General features: G+C 43.4%; 2 protein-coding genes across 2 annotated transcripts; both read right to left on the bottom strand.

Annotated features, from left to right (window-relative positions):
- Positions 1–659: 659 nt before the first annotated feature.
- On the bottom strand, positions 660–4,934 carry LOC127571908 (extracellular calcium-sensing receptor-like). Its single transcript, XM_052018656.1, has 5 exons — positions 4,650–4,934; positions 3,629–4,462; positions 3,243–3,470; positions 1,654–1,777; positions 660–1,561 (listed from the first exon to the last, which is right to left on the bottom strand). The coding sequence occupies exons 1-5, from the start codon at positions 4,905–4,907 to the stop codon at positions 660–662; spliced, it is 2,346 nt and encodes a 781-aa protein (XP_051874616.1). The 5' UTR covers positions 4,908–4,934.
- Positions 4,935–15,323: 10,389 nt separating this feature from the next.
- LOC127571907 (extracellular calcium-sensing receptor-like) lies at positions 15,324–19,386 on the bottom strand. Its single transcript, XM_052018655.1, has 5 exons — positions 19,102–19,386; positions 17,783–18,616; positions 17,388–17,615; positions 16,311–16,434; positions 15,324–16,225 (listed from the first exon to the last, which is right to left on the bottom strand). Exons 1-5 carry the CDS (start codon positions 19,381–19,383, stop codon positions 15,324–15,326), a joined length of 2,370 nt encoding a protein of 789 aa, XP_051874615.1. The 5' UTR covers positions 19,384–19,386.
- Positions 19,387–23,938: the final 4,552 nt, after the last annotated feature.

Genomic DNA, 23,938 nt, shown 5'->3' with positions numbered 1-23,938 from the left:
CGGAGCTTCAGAAACTATTTGATGAGGTGATGAGAGTTAATTGCTACAGACAATAAACTTCAATCTATGAGCTCGAAAATATAGAGGGTAACAAGTAATAGTCTTTTATCACCACTTTTTTCCATGATACAGAGGGTGGTTGATATCGGGAACGCACTGACAGGACTCTCCTGACACAACCACTTAATTCAAGTGACATTGAGACAGACACTTAGACGGGCAAGGCGAAGAAGGACACAGAACTGATGTAGGCAAATGGGACTGGTGTGGATGGGAAAAATGTTGGAATGACGCGGAGTTATGAAGGGCCTGCTTCTGTGCAGTACAACCCCATGACTCTATGATTCTGACTATACCAGGTGCAGCCAATACTCAGCCACTGATGTTACTGTTTTCACGTGAAATACATGAATGCATAAATCAATACATTGACATATTAAGTCTGAACCCAACAAGTTCATCGATGACATACGGATTATTAACTCCATGGAATAAAGTCAATGTTTCATTCACTAAGTCATAGAGTAAAAGATTCATATTGAACCCATTCAATTCAACCTGATTTTTGAATGACTTTTGATGTTCTGAGTGAGTTGCTGCAGAGAACCATAAACGTAAGATGTAAAGCGCCAGGACATAGTCATCTTTAAAGTTACTTCTCATCCCACTTTACCCATAACGTGCTTCTTTGTGTTTTTCTCTGGAGTGATGACCATAATATAACACTTGGGTGCAAAAATGCAAAGCAGCAATCCAAAACTAGAGGCCAGGATGGCAAACACTTCAACCGCCACAGTGTATTTCCCAGGAGAGCTCACGGAAGCCGGAATAAAAGTGATCCAAACCGCACAAAAGATGAGCATACTGAAAGTTATACACTTTGCCTCGTTAAAATTATTTGGCAGCTTCCGTGCGAGAAAGGCCAAGACAAAACAAATGCACGATAACACGGCGATATAACCCGATGCCGAGTAGAAGGCTGCAGAAGATCCTGTATCACATTCTAAAATTATCATCTCCCGGTAATATTTGGTGTTTATCACGGGAAGTGGCGGCGCAGCGATCAGCCAAAGGACACATATTAAACCCTGAACAGATGCTAGGAGGAAAACACTGATCCTCTGCTGTCTTTGACCAAACCATTTCATCCAGTTATTGCTGGGATGCGTTGCCTTAAATGCCGTCAGCACCAGAATGGTTTTGACCAGAACACAAGACATACACAGGACAAACGAGACACCAAATGCTGTGCGGCGTAACATACAAGACCAGTCTGAAGGTGCCCCAATGAATGTGACCGAGCACAAGAAACAGCAGCTTAATGCAAATAGAAGGAGGAAGCTCAGCTCGGAATTGTTAGCTTTAACCAGAGGTGTCTCTCGATGTCTAAAGAAAAGACCCGCTGTAAGTGCAGACAAACACACTCCAACCAGAGCAAGAACCAGCAACACAATGCCCAGGATTTCGGTAAAAGCCAGATACTCGATATTCTTCGGGATGCATTGATCTCTGCGGTGATTGGACCAGAACAGGGGAGGACACTTGATGCAGTCTGTGGAATCTGTGGACAAAATTCGGTCATTACATGGTTGGGGAAGACGTGTTAAGAATCTGTAAGGTAATTGCTAGAACCCAACACATATTACAGCTCACCTGTAGTGTTACTGACTTCTCCATCCGCACAGGCAGTGCAGTCAAAACAACAGATTGGCTGTCCTTTCCTGGCCGTTTTTCTTGTTCCAGGGGGACAGCTTTCAGAGCAGACTGCACGGGGAGTCTGTATGGAACAAACACAGGCAATGTTGGATCATTTACATCTCGTATGGGGCCGACTGCCCTGCAACTGTGCCGTACTATTCCGTGACCCTATTACTTTGTTAGATACAGGTTACATAGCACAAATAACAAAGCATCACTGGGCAGGCCATTTGGCCCACGATGTTGTGCCGATCTTGACGCCGATTTATGCTAAATGTCCTCCTCCTGTGTATCATCCATATCCCTCCATTCCCTTCATATTCATGTCGCTACCTAAAAGCCTCTGAAACTCTATCAAACTGACTGCTTCCACTACGACCCCCTGGTAACGCACTCTAGACACATACCGCTCTCTGTGTAAAATAACTTGCCCCTCACGTCGCTTTTAAACTTCCCTTCTCTAACCTTAAATGCATGTCCTCTGGTGTTTGACATTTCTACCGTGGGGAGCAGATTCCAGTACTTGGCATCAGTGTCTCCAACCATTAAATCATTTCTTCCTCGAACATTTTCATTTTTCTGTTTTTTCTAACTTTGAGAGTTGCTATGGGAAGGGGATCGTGGTCACCATCAGGCAAATCGTTCCAAATGCTATCAACTGATAGCTCAGACGTTCTTCCTCTGGTCATTACTGAATCAATTCTAAATCACATTATCTGTGCTGTATTGTTGTTCAACCTTCAGCCACTGGAAACATTGGTTGGTCTTCCCACTGCTTACACACTTCCTGATTCTATACAGCTGCAACAAATCCTATGTCATACAGTGTGGAGCAGTGCTGAAGCCATTACATTGTCGGGATAGCAATCCAGTGATCTGGGCAACCGATCAAATCCCATCGTAATACATAATGAATTTTAATATGGTAATAAAATAAAACACTGTATTGAGAAATGACTTCAGAGAATTCTCCCTTTCTCATCCTATGTGGCTCCAACGCTACCAACATAGCAGAGAACGAAATGGCTAAACCAGCCATTCCGTTCTCGGGTAAATAGGGATATAAGTGTTGGTCTTTTTTATAAATAGACGAGTTTCGATTTCCCCATTATCAAATCGCAACCATGGTAAAACTCTTCGATATGTAAACATAAACTTTCATGGAGGTGATGTGGGTGGTGGATGAAGGTGGGTCTGCTTTTATTCCGACCTTTGTGGAGGAAAGCGGATGCTATTAGGTCACACGACAGTCACAACTCGCCTTCCGTCTTCTTCATCAGATGAAAAACTCCATGGAAACATTCCCAACTTTTCTTCAGGTTAAATCAATTTGATTCTGCGAACTTAATCCACATAATCAACATGGTCACTGGGTTTAAAATGGGTTACCAGTCCCAAGTCTAAGTAAGCTTACTACTATAACGAGTAACATGTTTTTCTTGTTCTATTCGTTGAAATAAGTCACTGTTCTAATATGGATAATTATGATTAGACCATAAGCAAAACCTGCGGCATAATTTGCCAGAATAAATTTGCAATGATACCTCTCGTTTAACACCGCTCCAGACAATGTGGGTTGGGTTCAACACAAGTTCTTTACCCGGAGATGCTGATCCATTATAATATCCAACTATCCTAACTTCAAGGCTGCCGTTTGCATTCATTTGCCAGTTGACAAAGTCATACGCGGCTGTTGGATTGCCTTTCTCATCAAGATGCACCTTCTCCCCGGCTTTTGTTGTGAAGTAAAGTGACTTCATGTAATGGAGTAGCTAAAAAATAATCGAACAGATTTCATTAAAGTTCTGAACACAAATAAATATTTTCCCTTCAAGATTTTATCACTAAGTAAACATTTTTGTCCACATGTTTGTTTCTACATGGAAAGTCTCCTTAAAATGGATGAAGTAGAATGGAGCCCATTCCGTACCTGCCACGGTTGAAAGGTAGAAAGATGTGCACATGTGTTATTCAGGAATGGCCCGTTGCCTCTTTCACATGAAAACATGTCGTGAAGTGCATGAGCAAAAGCATAGACTGCTTTATATACAATGTAAGAACTGCCGTCCATAGTCAGGTCGGTATAGACGTTGTTGATTTGATGCAAACTTTCATTTCCGCTACACTGCGGGAGCCGGGCAACTGAACCGATTTCGTTTGTCACGTTTTCTAAACTTAGAGTACACCTGAAGGTGGTTTCCCAGAACTCCCTCACTAAAGGATTATCAGGATAGGTCGAAGGATGGACTGTGAGAAGGAAATTCCGCACCCCAGGAACTTCTACCGCACGCACCGCAGTTCCGATTGCCCCGAGAAGGAATTGCTGGCCTCTGTCTACACCAACAATGTCCGCTGTAATCCACGCTTCACTGCCCACCCACTGAACGCCGCTGAGGTTTTGCCGCAGAATCTCCTCAAATAAAATGCGCATTTCCCCAGGTCCAGCAAAGGCCACCACGACCTTTGTGGTCGCCGCTTTCATCACTTGCACAATCCTGCTGATCTTCTCTGCGGGATCCGTTCTGTGAAATGATTCCGAGAAGGCAATGCAAAGCCCGAAATTCTCTGCAGCTTCTACAAAGGCTCTCATCCCCGAGTTCCCATACTCGTCGTTGCTGTTAATGGTTCCAATCCAAGACCACCCAAACTTCTGAACGAGATGCACCAACGCCTTGGATTGATGTTCGTCACTTGGGATTGTTCGATGAAAAGTTGGATATTCGTTCTTATCGCTGAGACACACACACGTGGAAAAGTAGCTGACCTGCATTTAATCAGACAGTTGGTATGTAGGTGAATTTGCAGGGATGACAATATTGTCAATCAATTGGAATCATGTAAGTGTAAACAAGACTAGGTATCAGTGACAAAACTAACCCATGGATCCCTTTGATTGAGTATTTGTTTCCGCTTACATGCGGCTGACCACAGTAATTTTAACCAAATCTCACCAGTGGTATTTTGAAAGGTCCGATTGTTCTTGCAACGGCGATGGACACCGAGGACCCAGCGCCACCAACGATCCCCGTGATATTGAGAGACCCGTCACACACTTGATCCACGTACGTTTCCTCCTGACCATTCGCCAGAGCCAGAGCAATTTTTGTTGCAATCTTGGGGGAGTCGCAGTCGTCGTGAATCCTGTAGCCCAGTGTGATATTCGGGAGGAGTTTCTCATCCCTGTTTATTTCCTCAATTGCAAAAATCATGGTCTGTAACAGGCGGAACTGTCTTAAATCAAAACTGAAAATAAATCACAGATAAAGGTCAGAGAAGATCCTTCTGTTTTCCTTAAACCCTTTAAATATTTGTTGAGTTGGGGGACTTAAACCCATACTTCACATCTGTATTCACCAAAGAAGTGCATGAGGGAGAGTGAGATAAGTGTGGGATATGCTAATAATCTAGGGCATGTTGAGATCAAGAACGAGGTGGCGTTGGGTCTAAAGAAGGACATTAAGATAGATAATTCCTCAGAGCCTGATGGGACCGATCCCAGGTTATTGAGACAGTAAAGAGAGGAGATTTCTGGGGCCTTGACAAAGATTTTTTTTTATCTCTCCAGGCAAAGGCGAAGTCCCAGAGGACTGGAGAGTAGCCAATGGCGTTCCTTCCCTTAAGAGGACAATATCCTGGACATTAGAGACCAGTATCCGTCACATCGGTGTCAGAGATATTGGAAAGTATTCTTAGGGATAAAATTTGCTCCCATTTGGAAAAGAATGGCCTTATTCGGGATAGTCAGCATAGCCTTGTGTGGGGCATGTTATGCCTTACAAACTTGATGGAGCTTTTTTGAGTAGATGACAAAGATGATTGATGAAGCTAGGGCAGTTGATGTTGTGCACATGGACCATCGTAAGGCACTCGACGTCCCTCGTAGTAGGCTGATCCAGAAGACTGAAATACATGGTAGCCATGGTAACTTCGTAGATTGGATTTAAAATCTGCTTGGTCGTAAAAGTCAGACGGTCCTGATGCACGGTGTTATTCTGAATGAATGCCTGTGACCAGTGGTATACCACATGAATCAGAGCTGGGACCTGACGAAAATGCAGGTGAGCTATCGAGTAAGTTTGCGGAATACACAAGAGTTGGTGGAGTTGGGGAAGTGAAGGAGGTTGTCAAAGGATACAGCAGGATATTGATAAATTGAAGATATGGGCGTAGAAATGGCAGATGGAGTTTAATCTGGGCAAATGTGAGTCGTTGCACTTTGGGCAGTTAAGTGCCAGAGGAAAGTTTGCAGTAAATGGCAGAATCCTTTCGAGCATTGATGTACATAGGGATCTGGGCAACCAAGACCATAGCTCTCAACAAAAATAAATGGGCTGGTAAAGCACGCATGTTTACCTTCATCAGTTGGGAGATTCATTGTAAGAGTCAGGAGGTCATGTAGCAGTTGTACGAACATTTGGTGATATTGCATTTGGAGTATTGTGTGCAGTTCTGGTTGCCCCAATAATGGAAGGATGTGAAGACTTTGGAGAGGGTGCAGAAGAGGTTCATCAGAATGCTGTCTGGATAAGAGAGGATTAACTATAAGGGGCATCGGAGGCTGAGTGGAGACCTGATATAGTTTCATAAAATTATGAGAGGCATAAATAGGGTAAGTAATCAGAGTTTTTTTCAAGTGTAGAAATGTCAAATACCAGATGACATTGCTTTGAGGTGAGAGAAAGAAAGTTTATAGGAGATGTGCAGGTAAGTTTTTTTTTACACGAAGTGTGGTCATTGCCTGGAATGCACTGCCAGGGGTGGTGGTCGAAGCAGATACGACAGTTGCATTTCAGAGGCACTTAGACAGACAGAGGATTATGCACTGAATGGCAGGGAATAGATGATGGGCAGGGAGATAGGTTTACTTTCACTTGGAAACATGGTCGGCAGAGACATAGTGGGCCATAGTGCCTGTTCCTGTGCTGTACTGTCCCTTGTTCTACGCTAAAGCGAGCAATGCCCATTTAAGATCAATTATTTAGTGCGGGACGTCGAACTGGCCCACGAGAAATATTAGGTTGTTAATAGACTTTGAGATTAATCTACAATTTAACCACCGAAGCAAGGTTGGTGAAATATTGGTTGATCTAAATCCACAGTTACATTTAAAACGGCTTCAAACTCTCCAACGCCATACCAGAAAATAGGAAATATTAATCAAAGTTCAGTATTTGCAGGTTTGATCCTATGTGCTACGACTTCGATGTCACATTTTAATGCCAAATTAAGCATTGGTCTCTTGGTCAAAACACACGAGGGATATTGGTAGAGGTTTCTTTACTCGTCTTTGATTGAGTGATGTTAGAACTAACATGTCCTGAAGTCAACGTCCAATATTTGCAAGACTAGATCCATGACGATGTTGCCTGGACTGCAGGGTTTGAGTTAGAAGGATAGATTGGATAGGTTGTTTTCACAGCAGCGAGAAAGCGGAGAGATGACATGATAGAGAAATGTCAAATTATGAGAGGTAAAAGTAGGGAAGACTCCAGTGTTTCCCATGGTCGTGGTTTCCGCAACTAGAGGTGACAGGAAAGAGGTTTAAAGGGAATCAGAGGAGTAACTCTTTCACACAGAGGAGTTGGTATCTGGAATGAGCCCCCGGAGAGGTGCTGAGGACAGGAACAGTAACAACATTTAAGACGAATGAACAAGGTTTAGAGATATGTGGAAATAATGCAGGTAAGTGCAAATAGTATAGACGGCCTGATGGTCGATATAGACGCGGTGGGCCGATGGGCCTTTTTCTATACTGCACAATTCCATGACCCTGGATCTCCCTTTAACTTGCCCTCCCGCTCACACACGACTCTGCTGCCACCACTGGAGAGGCGAAAACAAGAGCTCTCCCACTTACGTCACGGCATCAGATCTTAGGATAAAATCTCCAGTGTGGGACTTTTTAAACTCATCCCTTACTTTTCCTGAATCTGACACAGCGCGATGTTAGTGTCTGAGTCTCATACGTTTGGTACAATGGCAGGTAGCACATTGACAGTGAACCATGTCGCTGTTGGTCTGGGGTCAGATATGGTTCAGGTCAGTAAGAAAGGCAAACTTCCTTCCCTTGACAAAGCTGGTGAACCGGATGTCTTGTTTTTCTAAACATGTCGTCGTTTCACAGTTAAAACTGCAGATGATGGTAGCCTTTCATGCTTTAATTAATGTAATTCACAATTTCTACGTGTTGTTGTATGATAGGAACTTGGGATAATTAGACGAGAGTTCCGGACGACGAGTCCAATAACACAGGCACCAAACCATCTAAATCTATTGGTGACTCGTTCAGGATAATGGTCACACACTTCCTATCCCCACCGATTTCCCACAGAGAAAAAAAAAGCTTGATAGAGACCCACCCACGTGCATTTAAGCTTAAATAATTTTCAGGTTTACCGCCATCCGGAAAACAACATAAAAGGAACGCACTTAGCAAATGTCATCGCAGTTTTGTCCTCGATAAAATACATTGAGCCATTGATCAAAAGCACAAAAGGTAGTAGCAGAAATGAACTAACCTTTTACATCTGGTTTCTTCTATTCGTCTGGTGAATAAATTTGTCGGCTGAAAACTACTTAAGTGCACAGGGAATATCCCCCCTAGTACAATGTCCCCATCCTTGGATATGTTGGGGAGCTGGATTCTTTCCCGAAGCCTGCAGTTCAGTGCATCTGAACCCAGTACAAAAGACGCCCCTACTAGGACTTCGAACACAAGCTGGAACATTGCAATAATGAAGGTGGCGTCTACTGACTGAAGACTTCTGCGTATTTAGGTGTCTAAAAACGAATTTGAGTTTAAATACCGAAGATGATACCCTCAATAGGAAACCGTGCCCTGTAGAAATTAATCAACCTCCCAAGTGAATGCAATTATTTTGTGACACTGAGATATATCCCTTGTGCCAAATACCAAGTGATCAGTCAATGATTTATTTTTCAATTAAGCTGGAAGGCAACCGCAGGAACACAGAATAATAAAAAACAATATGGAAAATATACAGGTGCTGAACAAGCAGCAGCCAAATAAAAAATTAGGAACAAAATATTATTTTTCTTAAAACTGTCTACCTCTTTCACCAGTACATTATAAAGAACTTCCTTTTACAGCACCAACCAATTCTCAGATCCCTTTTTTCTTGTTTTCGATGTTTACTTTGGTTCTTTATTGCCACTGCATCTCACACTTGCCCGAACTCCCATTTTCCTTGTTTATCTTCGTCTTTTCAATCCATTTCCCTTCTTGAAACGGATCTATCAGTTCAGTAGAAAAACGTTGTCCTCTTGGCAACTAACCCTTTGCTCAAGTACTGTTTGCCTACTGTTAATTGTGAAGATTCCACTTTGCCCAAATCCCTGTTTAATCATCACTATCCTCAGACAAGTTAATATCTTTACGACTGAATATTCCATAACTGTTTTCTATAGTTATGATAATCAGCATACCATTATGATCATTTTGTCCAAAGCCGCGATGCCCATCAAAAAAAATGCTTCAATTACCTCATTTTGCTTCCCAAAGATTGGTACATTACTGCTTCTTTAATAGGATGTCTATTATGCATTTACAGATCTCCTCAATCCATCCTTTTCCCTTGACACCATGACAATCGAAGTCAATATTTATACCTCGCTGCTGTTACTGCACTTTTCTGCATTTCTAGTTCATTTCCACTTTTTAAGGATCTGCAGCGCATTCTTTTAATTTTTCCTCAAAGCTTAAATTCTCCATTCCTATTGTATGTGTACACAATGTGTGCCCTTGTCTCTGCTCACCAGGACATCTCGTGGAATTAGGTCAAACATGGGCAAGGAATCCTCCTGACTGACTGCTAAAAATTTCCTTCAGCAGATGCATGAGGGTTTTTTCAAGTTCAGCAACACTTGAAAGAAGTACTGAAGATAGAGAGGGTACAGAATCTGGGTCGAGGACTTTAAAGTTCATCATTGAGATTGGCTTTCATCTTGACAACATTTCAGAGTGAGCTGCTCTAGTTGAGTTACACCACTGGCACGTGACCGACAATGTGGAAAACTCCCTATGAATATACTCTTGACAAAAAAAAACAGGAAAATACATTCTGAGAAATTACCAGCTAATCTACTCTCAGTGATCAGAAACCTGATGAAAAACTTCCTCAATGGTGCTATCAAGCAGCATTCCTTTCCAGAAACCCGCCCAGCAGTTCTCAATTTGGGTTTCACCAGCAGTACTCAGCTCCCGATTTCACCACAGACTTAGTCTAAATGAAGGACAAAAAGCTGACTCCCAGAGGTGAGATGAGGCTGACTACCCTTCATATCAAGGGAGAATTTGATCAAGCGTGGCAACAAGAAACCCTGATAACACAGAAGTGAATGGCATCAAATGATCAATATCCCCTTTGCAGGAGTCATACCTCACACAAAAGTATCATCCCAGTCTCAGGATATCACTGCAGGAGCAATATCCTAGGCCCAATCAGCTGGTGCTACTTAATCAATAACCTTCCTTCCACCTTAACATTAGAATTGGGGATGTTTGCTGACAACTACACAATATTCAATTCTACTTAAAATTCCTCAGCAAATGAAGCAGCCCATGCCTGCATGCAGGAGAACCACAACATTTAGGTAGGAGCTGATAAGTGGTCATTAATATTCATGTCCAGTAATGCTCATCTCAGTGAAGAGAGAATCGAACCGCAGTATTATCATCAGCAAATCCTCCACCGTCAATAACCTAGGAGTCACTACTGACCAGAAATTCAGCTGGACAAGCCATCTAAAAACACAGGCAGCGTATCTTGTCGTGAGGGGCCAACAAACTAACATCTCAATATATTTCCACTATATTCAAGGCTCAAGTCAGGAACGTGACTTTTACTCTCCACCTTTCTGGTCTGAGTTTCAACAGTGCATTACAAACACAGTGTTTACCAACAGCAACCTAATATGAATCTCCACTGAAAATTTTTATTTGTTTTGATCTGCCTCTAATTCCAAGTCCGGGATATTTCCAGATGCACTCAAAGGTATGCCAGGTAACCCAGTTGTTTAATCAAAGATGTGACAGGAAACCTGTAGATAAGTCAATATGACAGCTAAAGAGTTACATCGGAATCTATTGTTGAAAATGTGAATGTGAGAAAGATAGACAATCACCACCTGATAATGCCAGGCCAATGTAGCTGAATGAAAGTGAAACTAAGTCTGTGCTAAATCCTTCAGGGTGATTTTGTGCAGAGTGTAAGTGCATGGAAACCAATGGATTCAGTATATTTAGCCTGTCAGATGTCATGTGACCAGGTGCCACACCAGTCGTTGTTAGAAAGTATGAGGGCCCATGTGGCGCGGAGCACAAAACAGCGTGGATTGCAGATTCATTCACAATGAAAACTGATATTAAAACGAAATGCTTATTAATGAGGTGGCAGTATAGAGACACTGTGGGGTCCCAAGGGTTACTCCTTCAATTCCCACTATTTATATTTTCTATACACCTTGACATGATTTTGAAACAGGTGGCTTTGGAGACAGGGGATACACCGGTTGTAATCGTCCAAAATGCAATGGTTCCCAGACTTTGAAAGGTAGCAAAAGTAACCTCATGACTGAAGAAAGGAGGAGGAGGGATTTGGGAAACAACAAACCAGTTAGCCTGACAATGTGGAAAATGTTGGCATTTATTATTAAGGGGGTGTGAGCAGCACGATTAGAAATTTACAGGACTGGAAAAACTCAACGTGGATGTATGAAATATATATGCTACATGGAAGGTATTAAACAATATTAGTGGCCATGAGACGGGAGGTGATCTACTGGCATGGGCTGATGATTGCTTAGTAGACAGAAATCACAGGTAAAAATAAATGGATCATTTTCAGGACGGGAGACTGTGACGAGAGGGTACCACAGAGACCAGTGCTAAGTCCCTGCTCTTCACAATCTATAACAGTGATGTGGATAAGGGGAGCATGTATCAAAATACTAAATTGTGTGGACAGCGTGGGTTGTAATGAGGATTCAGAGAGGCCTCAAGGAGAATATACAGAGGTTAAGTAAATAGTACAAAAATAAACTGCTTGGAGGATTCAATGGCTGAAGCAGCATCTCTGGGTGCAAAGGGTTGGTGATGTTTCAGGTGGAAACTCTGTTTCAGGACTGATGTGGGGTTTCGATCCAAAACACCTGCCCCTACACCTCTTCCCTCACCACCATTTAGGGTCCTAAACAGTCCTTCCAGGTGAGGCACCGCTTCACATGTGAATCCATCGGGGTCACATTGCTCCAGGTGCGGCCTACTCCACCTCTGTTAGACCGGACGCAGACTGGGGGATCGCTTCGTTAAGCACTTCTGCTGCGTCCGCCGGAACAGCCAGGATTTCCCGGTAGCCAGCTATTTTAATTCCACTTCCCATTCCCACACTGATATGTCTGTCCACGGCCGCCTCCTCTGCCAAATTGAGACTAAACGCAGATTACAGGAACGACACCTCATAATCCGTTTTGGTAATTTCCAACCTGACGGCATCAATATGGAATTCTCTAACTTCCAGTAACCACTGTCCGTCTCCACCCTCCCTTAGATTTCCCTTATCCCTCTGGCCCCTTTACCCATTTTCTTTCCCCTCCCCTGCCCTCCTGATCTGCCCCTCACCTACACCTTCCTCCTTCTGGTCCCCCCACCTCCTTCCCTTTATTCCATAGTCTACTCTCCTCTCCCATCAGATTCCATCTTGGACAGCCCTTTGCCTCTTACACCTATCCCCTCCCAGCTTCTCACGTTATTTCCACTCACCTCCTCCCCCAGCTACCTACCTTCCACCCCCCTCCTCAGCTGGACTCACCTAATCCCCGCCAGCTCGTGCTACTCCACCCCCACCCCTTTTATTCTGGCTTCTCTCCAGTCCTGATGAAGGGTCTCGGCCCTAAATGTCGACTGTTTATTTCCCTCCACAGATGCTGCCTGACCCGCTGAGTTCCTCCAGCATTGTGTGGGTGTTACTCCAGATTTCCAGCATCTGTAGTCTCTCTTGTGTCACTCAGTTTGCCTCCATGGATGCTGCTCGACCCGCTGAGTTCTTCCAGAAGTCTATGTTTTATCCAGGTACCAGCATCTGCAGTCTCTTGTGTCTCCCTAAGGAAATGGCGGATGGAAAAATGTGAGGTCATCCACACCGGTGAAAGAAATAGAAAGATGACGCATTTTTTTTTAAACCGTGAGATCAATAGATTCTTGGATATTGAGTGAATCAATGGATATGGAGATATTGCAGAAAAGTAACACTGAGGCAAAATATTGGCTGTGATCTTATTAACATAGAGCACGCGAGGGGCGAAATTGTTTATCTCTGCTACTTTTTGTTTTCATCAGCCTCCCCCATCAGAAAGGCCTTAGGGCTCTCCGTTTCCTTCTGGAACAGAGACCCAGCCAGTTCCCCTTTGCCAACACCCTCCTCCGCAGGGCAGAACTTGTGCTGACCCTTAACAACTTCACTTTTGGCTCCGCCCACTTTCTCAAAACCAAAGATGTCGTCATGGTCACTTGCATGGGTCCCAGTATTGCCTGCCCTTTTGTTGGCTACATGGAGCAATCCATATTCCAAACCTACTCATGCACTGCTTCCCAACTCTTTCTCCACTACATTAACGACTGCATTGGTGCCTTCGTGCACCCGTGCGCAACTCATCAATTTCATCAACTTCGCTACCAACTTCCACCCCGCCCTCAAATTCACTTCGTCCATCTCCAACACCCATCTCCCTTTTCTTGATCTTTCTGTCACCATCTCAGGAGATATATTATCTACCGATATCTGCAACGACCCTACTATCTCCCACTGCTCCCTTGACTACACCCCCTCCCACTTTGTCACTTGAAAGGACATCAATCCCTTTTCTCAGTTCCTCTGTCTCTGCCACTTGAGATGAGGCCTGCCACTCCAGGACATCCGAGGTGTCCTTTTTCAGTAAACAGACCCCCAACCACCAACCCCCCAAAACACACACACACACACCTGCTATTGATGGAGTCCTCACCCGCATCTCCACTATTTCCCTCATAAGTGCCCTTACCCCATTCTCCACCCCTCCCCAGACAGAACAGGGATAGTGTTCCCCTTTTCCTCGCCTTCCTCCACCAGTCTACACATCCAACGCATTCTTTGCAACTTCCACCAGCTGCAACGTGATCCAACCATCAACCATATCTTCCCCTCGCCTCTCCTCTCCACTTTCCACAGGGATCACTCTATCCGTGACTCACTGGTCCACTCATCCCTCCCCACCGATCCAACTCTCTCCTCAGGCACACTCCCCTGTAACCACAAGAGATGTAACAACTGTCCCTACGCTTCCTCTCTTATCACAACCCAGAGCCCGAAACAGCTATTCCAGGTGAGGCAGTCTTTCACATGCTTATACCCCAACATTACTTGTTGAATCCGGTACTCTGTTTGTGCCTTCCTCTACATCAGTGAGACTAGACACAAACTGAGTCATCCGCCGTGACCATCTGGATCTCCCGGGTGACAGCCATTTTAATTCCCCTCCTTATTCTTACACCAACACGTCTGTCCTTGGCCTCCTCCACTGCCAAGATGATGCTAAGCGCAAACTGGAGGAACCGAACCTCATATTCCAGCTGGGCAGCCTACAACACAGAGGCATTAACATTGAGTTCTCCAGCTTCCGCCAACTGCTCCCTCTGCCCCCTTTCTCTCTCCTCCTGGTTGGCCTGGCCCTCATCACCATGTCTATTTCCCTCCCTCGCCCCTCTCAATCTGCCCATCATCTACACACTCCTCCCACTGGTTTCGATACCCCACTGTTCCCCTCCGCCCACCCAACCTACCTCCGTTTATTCCTTTCTCTACATTCCTGTTAGATTGCATCATCTTCAGCCCTTTGTCACTACCACCAATCAACCTCCCACCTCACTCCATCTTCCTATCCTCACCTGCCAGCTCTTTCTCCACCCCTTCCCTCCATCTCTTTATATTGGACACCTCCACTATATCTTTCAGTCCAGATGAAGGGTCTTGACCCGAAACATTGACCGCCATATACCACCATAGCTCCTTGATGACCCACTGAGTTCCGCCAGCGTTTTGTGTGTTGATGAAAATTTTATCAGTGTTCGTTGGAATGGTTCCAGGGATGAGGGATTTCAGAGACGGAGTTAAAACGGAGAAGCTGGAATAATATTCCGTGGAACCAAGAAAGTCAAGGGAATATCTGATAGTGTATAAGTTCATGTCTGGTTTAGACCGGGTAAGTAGAGAGGGGGTACTCCCATTAGCAAATGCTTCAAGTGGAGACACTGGTTTAAAATGGGGAATATACAAGGAATTGTTGTAACCGGTAGTAAGCCACTAATGTTCATGCCTTCAAGTGAAATACCTAAACACACAAATCAAAGCATTGGCATATTAAGCCTTTTATTGATTACACACTAATCATTATTTCAATGGAATGAGATCACTGTTTCCGGCATTGAATAATAGAACCGGAGATTCACATTCAATCGTTTCAGCCTGATATATGAATGGGTGTGTATGTTCTGAGTAAGTTGCTGCAGGGAATCATAAATACACAATGTAAAGCGACAGGACATATTCATGCTTAGCTTTTGATGTTTCTTCTCATCCCACTTTACCCATAACGTGCTTCTTTGTGTTTTTCTCTGGAGTGATGACCATAATATAACACTTGGGTGCAAAAATGCAAAGCAGCAATCCAAAACTCGAGGCCAGGATGGCAAACGCTTCAACCGCCACAGTGTACTTCCCAGGAGAGCTCACGGAAGCCGGAATAAAAGTGATCCAAACCGCACAAAAGATGAGCATACTGAAAGTTATACACTTTGCCTCGTTAAAATTATCTGGCAGCTTCCGTGCGAGAAAGGCCAAGACAAAACAAACGCACGATAACACGGCGATATAACCCGATGCCGAGTAAAAGGCTGCAGAAGATCCTGTATCACATTCTAAAATTATCATCTCCCGGTAATATTTGGTGTTTATCACGGGAAATGGCGGCGCAATGATCAGCCAAAGGACACATATTAAACCCTGGACGGATGCTAGGAGGAAAACGCTGATCCTCTGCTGTCTTTGACCAAACCATTTCATCCAGTTATTGCTGGGATGCGTTGCCTTAAATGCCGTCAGCACCAGAATGGTTTTGACCAGAACACAAGACATACACAGGACAAACGAGACACCAAATGCTGTGCGGCGTAACATACAAGACCAGTCTGAAGGTTTGCCAATGAATGTGACCGAGCAAAAGAAACAGCAGCTTAATGCAAATAGAAGGAGGAAGCTCAGCTCGGAATTGTTAGCTTTAACCAGAGGTGTCTCTCGATGTCTAAAGAAAAGACCCGCTGTAAGTGCAGACAAACACACTCCAGCCAGAGCAAGAACCAGCAACACAATGCCCAGGATTTCGGTAAAAGCCAGATACTCGATATTCTTCGGGGTGCATTGATCTCTGCGGTGATTGGACCAGAACAGGGGAGGACACTTGATGCAGTCTGTGGAGTCTGAGGACAAAATTGCTATGGTTGAGGAAGACGTGTTGAGAATCTCTCAGGTAATTGCTAGAACCCAACACATATTCCGGCTCACCTGTAGCGTTACTGACTTCTCCATCCGCACAGGCAGTGCAGTCAAAACAACAGATTGGCTGTCCTTTCCTGGCCGTTTTTCTTGTTCCAGGGGGACAGCTTTCAGAGCAGACTGCACGGGGAGTCTGTAAGGAACAAACACAGGCAATGTTTGATCATTGGCATTCTGCGTGGGGCCAAATGCTCTCCAACTGTGCGGAACTACTCTGTGACCCTATTACTTTGATACATACGGGATACTTGGAACCTAAAGTGTTAATCAGTTTTTTTTCAGCCTTTAAATCGCATATTGCTTGAACGCTTCTATTTCCTGTAGCGTTAACATGCCACGTCATACAGTATAGTGTAGTGCTGGAACGTTTACACTGTCGGGATAGAATCCAGTGACCCAGCCAAATGATCAACTCCCATCATAATACCTATTAAATTTAAATTCAGGTAATAAAATAAACACCGTTTTGAGAAATATCCACAAATATCTCCCTTTTTCATCCAGCATGACTGGCTCGAACGCGCTACATGTGAGAACATCAGAGAGAATTAAATGGGGAGACAAGCCATTCTGCTCGAGGAGAATTAGTGATGAACTATGAATGCTGGATTTTTTTGTAAATAGACGAGGTCTCAATTACACTATTATCAAACCTCAACCATGGTAAAACTTCCCCAAGTGTGAACATAAAATTTCATGGATGTGATGCGGGTGGTAGGTGGTGGATGGAGGTGGGGCTGTATTTATTCCAACCTTTGTGGAAGAAAGCTAATGATACAGGATCACGCGGCAGTAACACCTCGCCATCCACGTGTTCAACAGTTGGAAAACTCCATTGAAACATCCTCAGATTTTCTCAAGGTAAAATCAAGTTGACACTCCGACCCAAATCCACATAATCAACATTGTTTCCTGGTTGAAAGTACATGCCCAGTCCCCTGTCTAAGAAGGCTTAATACTATAACAAGTAATACATTTTTCTTGTTCTATTCGTTGCATTATCTTACTATTATAGCATGGATAATTATGATTAGACCATAAACGAAAACTGCAGCAACATTTGTCAGCATCAATTGACAACCATACCTCACGCTTACCACCGCTCCAGACAATGTGGGTTGGGTTCAGCACAAGTTCTTTACCCGGAGATGCTGAACCATTGTAATATCCAACTATCCTAACTTCAAGTCTGCCGTTTGCATTCATTCGCCAGTTTACAAAGTCATACGCGGCTGTTGGATTGCCTTTATCATCAAGATGAACCTTCTCCCCAGTTTTTGTTGTGAAGTAAATTGACTTCATGTAATGGAGTAGCTATATAAAAAGAACAACAGGTTTAATTGAAGTTCCAAAAATAAGAAATGATTTTCCCTTCAAAATTTTATTGCTCTTTAAACATTTTGAAACATGACTTGACATGTTTCTTTCTGAATTGAAAGGCGCCTTAAAATGGATGAAGTAGAATGGAGCCCATTCCCTACCTGCCACGGTTGAAAGGTAGAAAGATGTGCGCATGTGTTGTTCAGGAATGGCCCTTTGCTTCTTTCACATGAAAACATGTCGTGAAGTGCATGAGCAAAAGCATAGACTGCTTTATATACAACGTAAGAACTCCCGTCCATGGTCAGGTCAGTATAGGCGTTGTTGATTTGATGCAAACTTTCATTTCCGCTACACTGCGGGAGCCGGGCAACTGAACCGATTTCGTTCGTCACGTTTTCTAAACTTAGAGTACACCTGAAGGTGGTTTCCCAGAACTCCCTCACTAAAGGATTATCGGGATAGGTCGAAGGATGGACTTTGAGAAGGAAATCCCGCACCCCTGAAACTTCCACCGCACGCACCGCAGTTCCGATTGCCCCGAGAAGGAATTGCTGGCCTCTGTCTACACCAACAATGTCCCCTGTAATCCACGCCTCACTGCCCACCCATTGTACGCCGCTCAGGTTTTGCCGTAGAATCTCCTCAAATAAAATGCGCATTTCCCCAGGTCCAGCAAAGGCCACCACGACCTTTGTGGTCGCCGCTTTCATCACTTGCACAATCCTGCTGATCTTCTCTGCGGGATCCGTTCTGTGAAATGATTCCGAGAAGGCAATGCAAAGCCCGAAATTCTCTGCAGCTTCTACAAAGGCTCTCATCCCCGAGTTCCCATACTCGTCGTTGCTGTTAATGGTTCCAATCCAAGACCATCCAAACTTCTGAACGAGATGCACCAACGCCTTGGACTGATGGTCGTCACCAGGGATTGTTCGAAGAAAAGTTGGATATTCATTCTTGTCGCTGAGACACACACACGTGGAAAAGTAGCTGACCTGCATTTAATCAGACAGTTGGTATGTAGGTGAATGTGCGGGGATATTTCAAAATATTGTCAATCAATTAGAATCAATGAAGTTGAAACACGACTATGTATCAGTGATAAAGCTAAAACGCAGGTTCTGTTCATTAAGCATTTGAGATGATATGAGATTTCTTTATTCGTCACATGCACATCGAAACACACAGTGAAATGCAACTTTTGCTTAGAGTGTTCTGGGGGCAGCCCGCAAGTGTGCCACGTTTTCGGCGCCAACACAGCATACCCATAACTTCTTAACCCGTACGTCTCTGGAATGTGGGTGGAAACTGGAGCACCCGGAGGAAAACCACGCAGACGGGGAGAACGTACAAACTCCTTACAGACAGTGGCCGGAATTGAACCCGAGTCGCCGGCACTGTAATAGCGTTACGCTAACCGCTACACTACCGTGGTTCCACTTACGGGACAGTAACCAAAACAAGTTTTACCAAATCTCACCAGTGGTATATTAAAAGGTCCGATTGTTCTTGCAACGGCGATGGACACTGTGGACCCAGCAGCACCAACGATCCCCGTGATATTGAGAGACCCGTCACATACTTGATCCACGAACGTTTCCTCCTGACCATTCACCAGAGCCAGAGCAACTTTCGTTGCAATCTTGGGGGAGTTGCAGTCATCGTGAATCCTGTAGCCCAGTGTGATGTTCGGGAGGAGTTTCTTGTCCCTGTTTATTTCCTCTATAGCAAAAATCATCGTCTGTAACAGGCGGAATCCCATCAAATCAAAACTGAAAATAAACCACAGATTCGAATTGGAATTGGAATTGGAATTGGTGTATTACCGATATGTAACGCGATAGAGTCAGAACAAATTCTTCTGTTTTCCTTAAAAACCTTGAACTATTCCTTTTATTAACCGCTTCACGCTGTCCTGCACGGTACCAGTAAATAGCAAAGTTTAAACAAAATCCAATATGTGTACTTTTAAATCCAATCTGCTCCGATTTCGATGTCATGTTTGAATGCCAAATGAAACATATGGTAGGTCAAAAAAAGTATTTAAATTAAAACACGCCAATAATAATAGATCAATATAGCAAATAGAAGGATTGTTTTTTTTTTGCGTTTTATTGAATGATGTTGGATCTAACATCGACCGAGTCAACGTTCAGTATTTCCAAGGGCAAATCTGCCTTTACCATGCCCTCCCGCTCACACACGAGTCTGCAACGACCACTGCAGAAGCGAAAACAGGATCTCTCCCACTGATGACACCGCAACAGATGAGAGGATAAAATCTACAGGGTGGGACTTTTCAGCTCGTCCCTTGTTTTGCTTTAAAATGACACAGCGCAATGGCAGTGTCTGAGTCTCAGACGTTTGGTACAACGGGAGGTCGCACATTAACCGTCAACCATGTCGTTGTTGGTCTGGGATCAGATAAGGGTCTGGACAGTGAGGAAGGCAAACGTCCTTCCCTTGAAGACACTGGAGAAATGAATGTTTTATTTACTAAAATGTCGTCGTTTCAGTTATCACTACAGATAATCGTACTCTTTCATGTTTTAATTTAATTTAATTCACCATTTCCAGATATCATGGTGTGATAGGAACTTGGGATAATTAGTCCAGGATTCCAGGCGACGAGTCCAATCACACAGGCACCAAACCATCTGAATCTATTGTTAACTCGTTTGACTATACATTTCTTACCTCACCTATTTCCCACAGAGCTAAAGCTTGGTAGAGATCCATGCATCCGCATTTAAATTTTAATGATTTAACCTAGCAGAAATATAATGAGCGAAATTGCATCGTAATTTTGTATTGAAACAATGCACATAGAGAGCCACGAATGAAAACCACAAGAGATCATACCAAAAATGAACTAACCTTTTACATCTGGTTTCTTCTTTTCGTTTGGAGAATACATTTATTTGCTGAATGATGCTCAGATGCACCGTAAACATGCCCCCAAGTACAACGTCCCCATCCTTAGATACGTTGGGGAGCTGGATTCTTTCTCGAAGCCTGCAGTTTAGTACATCTGAACCCAGTGCAAAGGTCGACCCTACCAGGACTCCGAACACAAGCTGAAACATTGCAATAATCAAGGTGTTGATTACTGACTGAAGACATCTGCTTATATTCCTATATCCGTGCCTGAAAATGAATGTGCTTAAATACCAAAGAAAATCCCCTCAAAAGGCAACTGTGCATTGTAGAAATTAATCAACGCCCCAAGTGAATACAATTGTTTTGGGACACTGAGCTACATCCCATGTGTGAATTGCCAAGTGTTCAGTCTATTGTTCATTTTTCAATTAAGCTTCAAGGCAAACACAGTGTTGCCAATAAAATACAGCACACGACAAAACACACAAGACAATAACAGCCTAACAACTAACTTCTTTATTAATCACGATTGATTCAAACAACTCAAAGATTCACCTCGTAGTTTCAATCACTGAACTCTTTACTTTCGCAACTCTTTTAGTTACTTGCACAACCCTTTAGTTTACTATCACAATTTTCAAAACTCACAACTTGTATTCAGATATTACCCACTCTTGGTTAACCCAGCCGGGGTTCGATCTTAATAACGTCTTCTCTGGGTCCCTGACTCAGGGTCCTCCACTCCAATTGCTAGTCCTGGGGGTCACTACTGCTGGTCATCTCGGAAGACAACTTTTATACATTTCTTCACTGACCTCTCAGACATTGCTTAGCTCTTTATCCTTAATTTCAAGCCTTATACATACGAGCATGTTTTCCCTAACAAATTCAAATTCCTGCCGGCGCTATCCTACAATTATTTTAACCACTTGCTTCCTAAGCTACCACAATGTTTATCTCAGATTTGTAATCAATCAGATAGTACTCTTCCACAAGACGTCAGTTCCCAAAGACCCCTACCTGCTTGTCCTGTCTTCCAGATAGCTCACAGTGGGATGTTTACAATGGGATAGTCCACAGGGCTGTTATGTTGTCTCAGCTATGTTCTCACTTGAGACTGACCAGTTGTCCATTACATGAACTTCGTCCACAGTGCATCTTTGTTCTGTGGTTTCCAACATCTCTTCCAAGGCAACAGAGTACCCTCCCAAAGACTGATGGGATATTTGACATCACTCTGGCTGCTACAGAACAATAAAAACTTAGATGAAAAATATGCAGGAGATGAACATGTTTCAGGCAAATAAAAATGAGAAAAACGTTTTATATTTTTTCATTAAAAATATCTACATAATTTGTGAAGATTAATACACAAAGCTTGGTAGACCAACAGGAAGCAGCAATGAAGCATCAAAGCTGGAGAAGGAAATTCAGAAGTAATTATCTTTGATTTTGAGGTTTCTGTAAGAATTACCAAAAATAACTGTCAGGGGAAAGGAAACCACGTAGCCGAAACATGAAGAGCAGTTTGCCGTTATCTCTCTGCAGACGATACAATAAATGTCACAGCAGTAATGGGGACCTCAAGGCCTAATGACAGTAACGGACTCATTAATGAGAATCACTGATGTGAAAATACCCAGGAAGTTAAGGAAACTTAAAATAGATAATTTTGCTGGACTATTGGCAGAATGATAGAATCACGGAATATTTATGGGACAAATGGAGGGTATTTGGCCCACTGGGACCAGGCTGGTCAAAAATAAGCTACCTAGCCTAATCCCGCCAGCCATTACTAGGTCCTTAGATCTGTCGGTCAAGGCTATTCAAATGCCATTTCAATGTGATAAGAGTTTCTGCCTCAGCCCATCTCTTCAGGCGATGAGATCTAGACTGAGTGTCGCAACATCTGAGTGGAATAAATCATCATCTTACCTCTAATGTTTCTACCACTGACTTTCAATTCATGTCCTGCTTTTCACCACCTCCAATAATGGGAATAGGTTCTTCCTAATACTCTACATAGGTCTATCATAACTTAATGCACCTCACTCAAGTACCACCTCACTCAAGTACCACCTCAGCCTCAGCTGAAGAAAACACCGTCGTTACCATGTTACTTCAAAACTACAATTCTCCATTCCTATTGTGTGTGGACACAATGCTGTGCCTTCTTCATTGTCTCTACACTCCTAGAAATCTCGTGGTATTAGGTCAAACATGGACAAGGGAGCCTCCTGACTACCTCCTAATATTCTCCTTCAGCAGATGACTGAGACATTCTGCTCTAACTCCATCTACAAGTTTGCAGATGATACCACCGTTGTAGGCCGTATCTCAAACAGCGATGAGACAGAGTACAGGAAAGAGATGGAGAGCTTATTGGAATGCTGCCATGGCCACAACCTTTCCCTCAACAAAACAAAAGAGCTGGTCATTGACTTCAGGAAAGGGGGTGGTGTACATGCACCTGTCTACGTCAATGGTGCTAAGGTCGAGAGAGTTGAGAGCTTCAAGTTCCTGGGAGTGAACATCACCAACAGCCTGTCCTGGTCAAATCACGTAGATGCCACAGCCAAGAAAGCTCACCAGCGCCTCTACTTCCTCAGGAGGCCAAAGAAATTCAGTTTGTCCCCTTTGACACTCACCAACTTTTATCGATGCACCATAGAAAGCATCCTATCTGGATGCATCACGGCTGACAGAGAAAGAGATGATCTAGTTGATCAATTGAAACTATTAGATCAAAAATATGCTTTGGATCCAGATCCAGTTTTATATAAAAGGCGAGTTGAAAATAAAACTAAATACGATCTTCTTTTAACTTATCCAATTGAAAGGCAACTTTTAAAAGATAAAAGTCAATTTTATATTCATGGAGATAAAACAGGTAAATTACTGGCTAACCAATTAAAAATTTCCAGAGCTAGGTGGCAAACTAAAGAAATTTTGAAAGCCAATGGCGAGAGAACAACTGATCTTTTAGAAATAAATGATACGTTTAGAGAATTTTATTCTAAACTTTACTTCTCAGGGAAGAGAGAATCTAACCGTAGTATTATCATTAGCAAATCTTCCACCATGAATATCCTCGGGGTAACTACTGACCACAAATTCAGCTGGACAAGCCATGTAATAACGGAGGCAGAGTGCCTTGTGGTGAGTGGCCAACCGCTTAACATCCCAACGTCTTTCCACAGTTTACAAGGCTCAAATCAGGAACGTGACTATTACTCTCCACCTTTCTGGTCTGATTCTCATCAGTGCAATACATGCACGGTATTTTGAATTAGCAACGCAGGTTGAATTTCCAATGAATAATACTTTTGTTTTGATCTTCCTCTAAATCCTGGTCCAGCATATTTCCAGATGGACACAATGAGGCCATGTAACCCAACTGTTCAATCAAAGTTATGTCAAGAAACCTGTAGATAAGT

This window comes from Pristis pectinata, chromosome 6, assembly GCF_009764475.1.
Source record: "Pristis pectinata isolate sPriPec2 chromosome 6, sPriPec2.1.pri, whole genome shotgun sequence".
Lineage (NCBI taxonomy): Eukaryota > Metazoa > Chordata > Chondrichthyes > Rhinopristiformes > Pristidae > Pristis > Pristis pectinata.
Note: the sequence above shows the minus strand (reverse complement) of the source record. Positions and strands in the feature narration are given on the sequence as shown.

Bases quoted from the DNA above. Each gene is read 5' to 3' on its own strand.
- LOC127571908 (XM_052018656.1), bottom strand. From the start codon at position 4,907: ATGATTTTTGCAATTGAGGAAATAAACAGGGATGAGAAACTCCTCCCG. The intron at 3,471-3,628 runs GTACGGAATGGG...ATTATTTTTTAG, and splicing joins CTACCTTTCAACCGTGGCAG to CTACTCCATTACATGAAGTC. The intron at 1,778-3,242 runs GTATCATTGCAA...TGTTCCATACAG, and splicing joins GGAGCGGTGTTAAACGAGAG to ACTCCCCGTGCAGTCTGCTC.
- LOC127571907 (XM_052018655.1), bottom strand. From the start codon at position 19,383: ATGGGATTCCGCCTGTTACAGACGATGATTTTTGCTATAGAGGAAATA. The intron at 18,617-19,101 runs GTGAGATTTGGT...GATTAAATGCAG, and splicing joins GACCTTTTAATATACCACTG to GTCAGCTACTTTTCCACGTG. The intron at 16,435-17,387 runs GTATGGTTGTCA...TGTTCCTTACAG, and splicing joins GGAGCGGTGGTAAGCGTGAG to ACTCCCCGTGCAGTCTGCTC.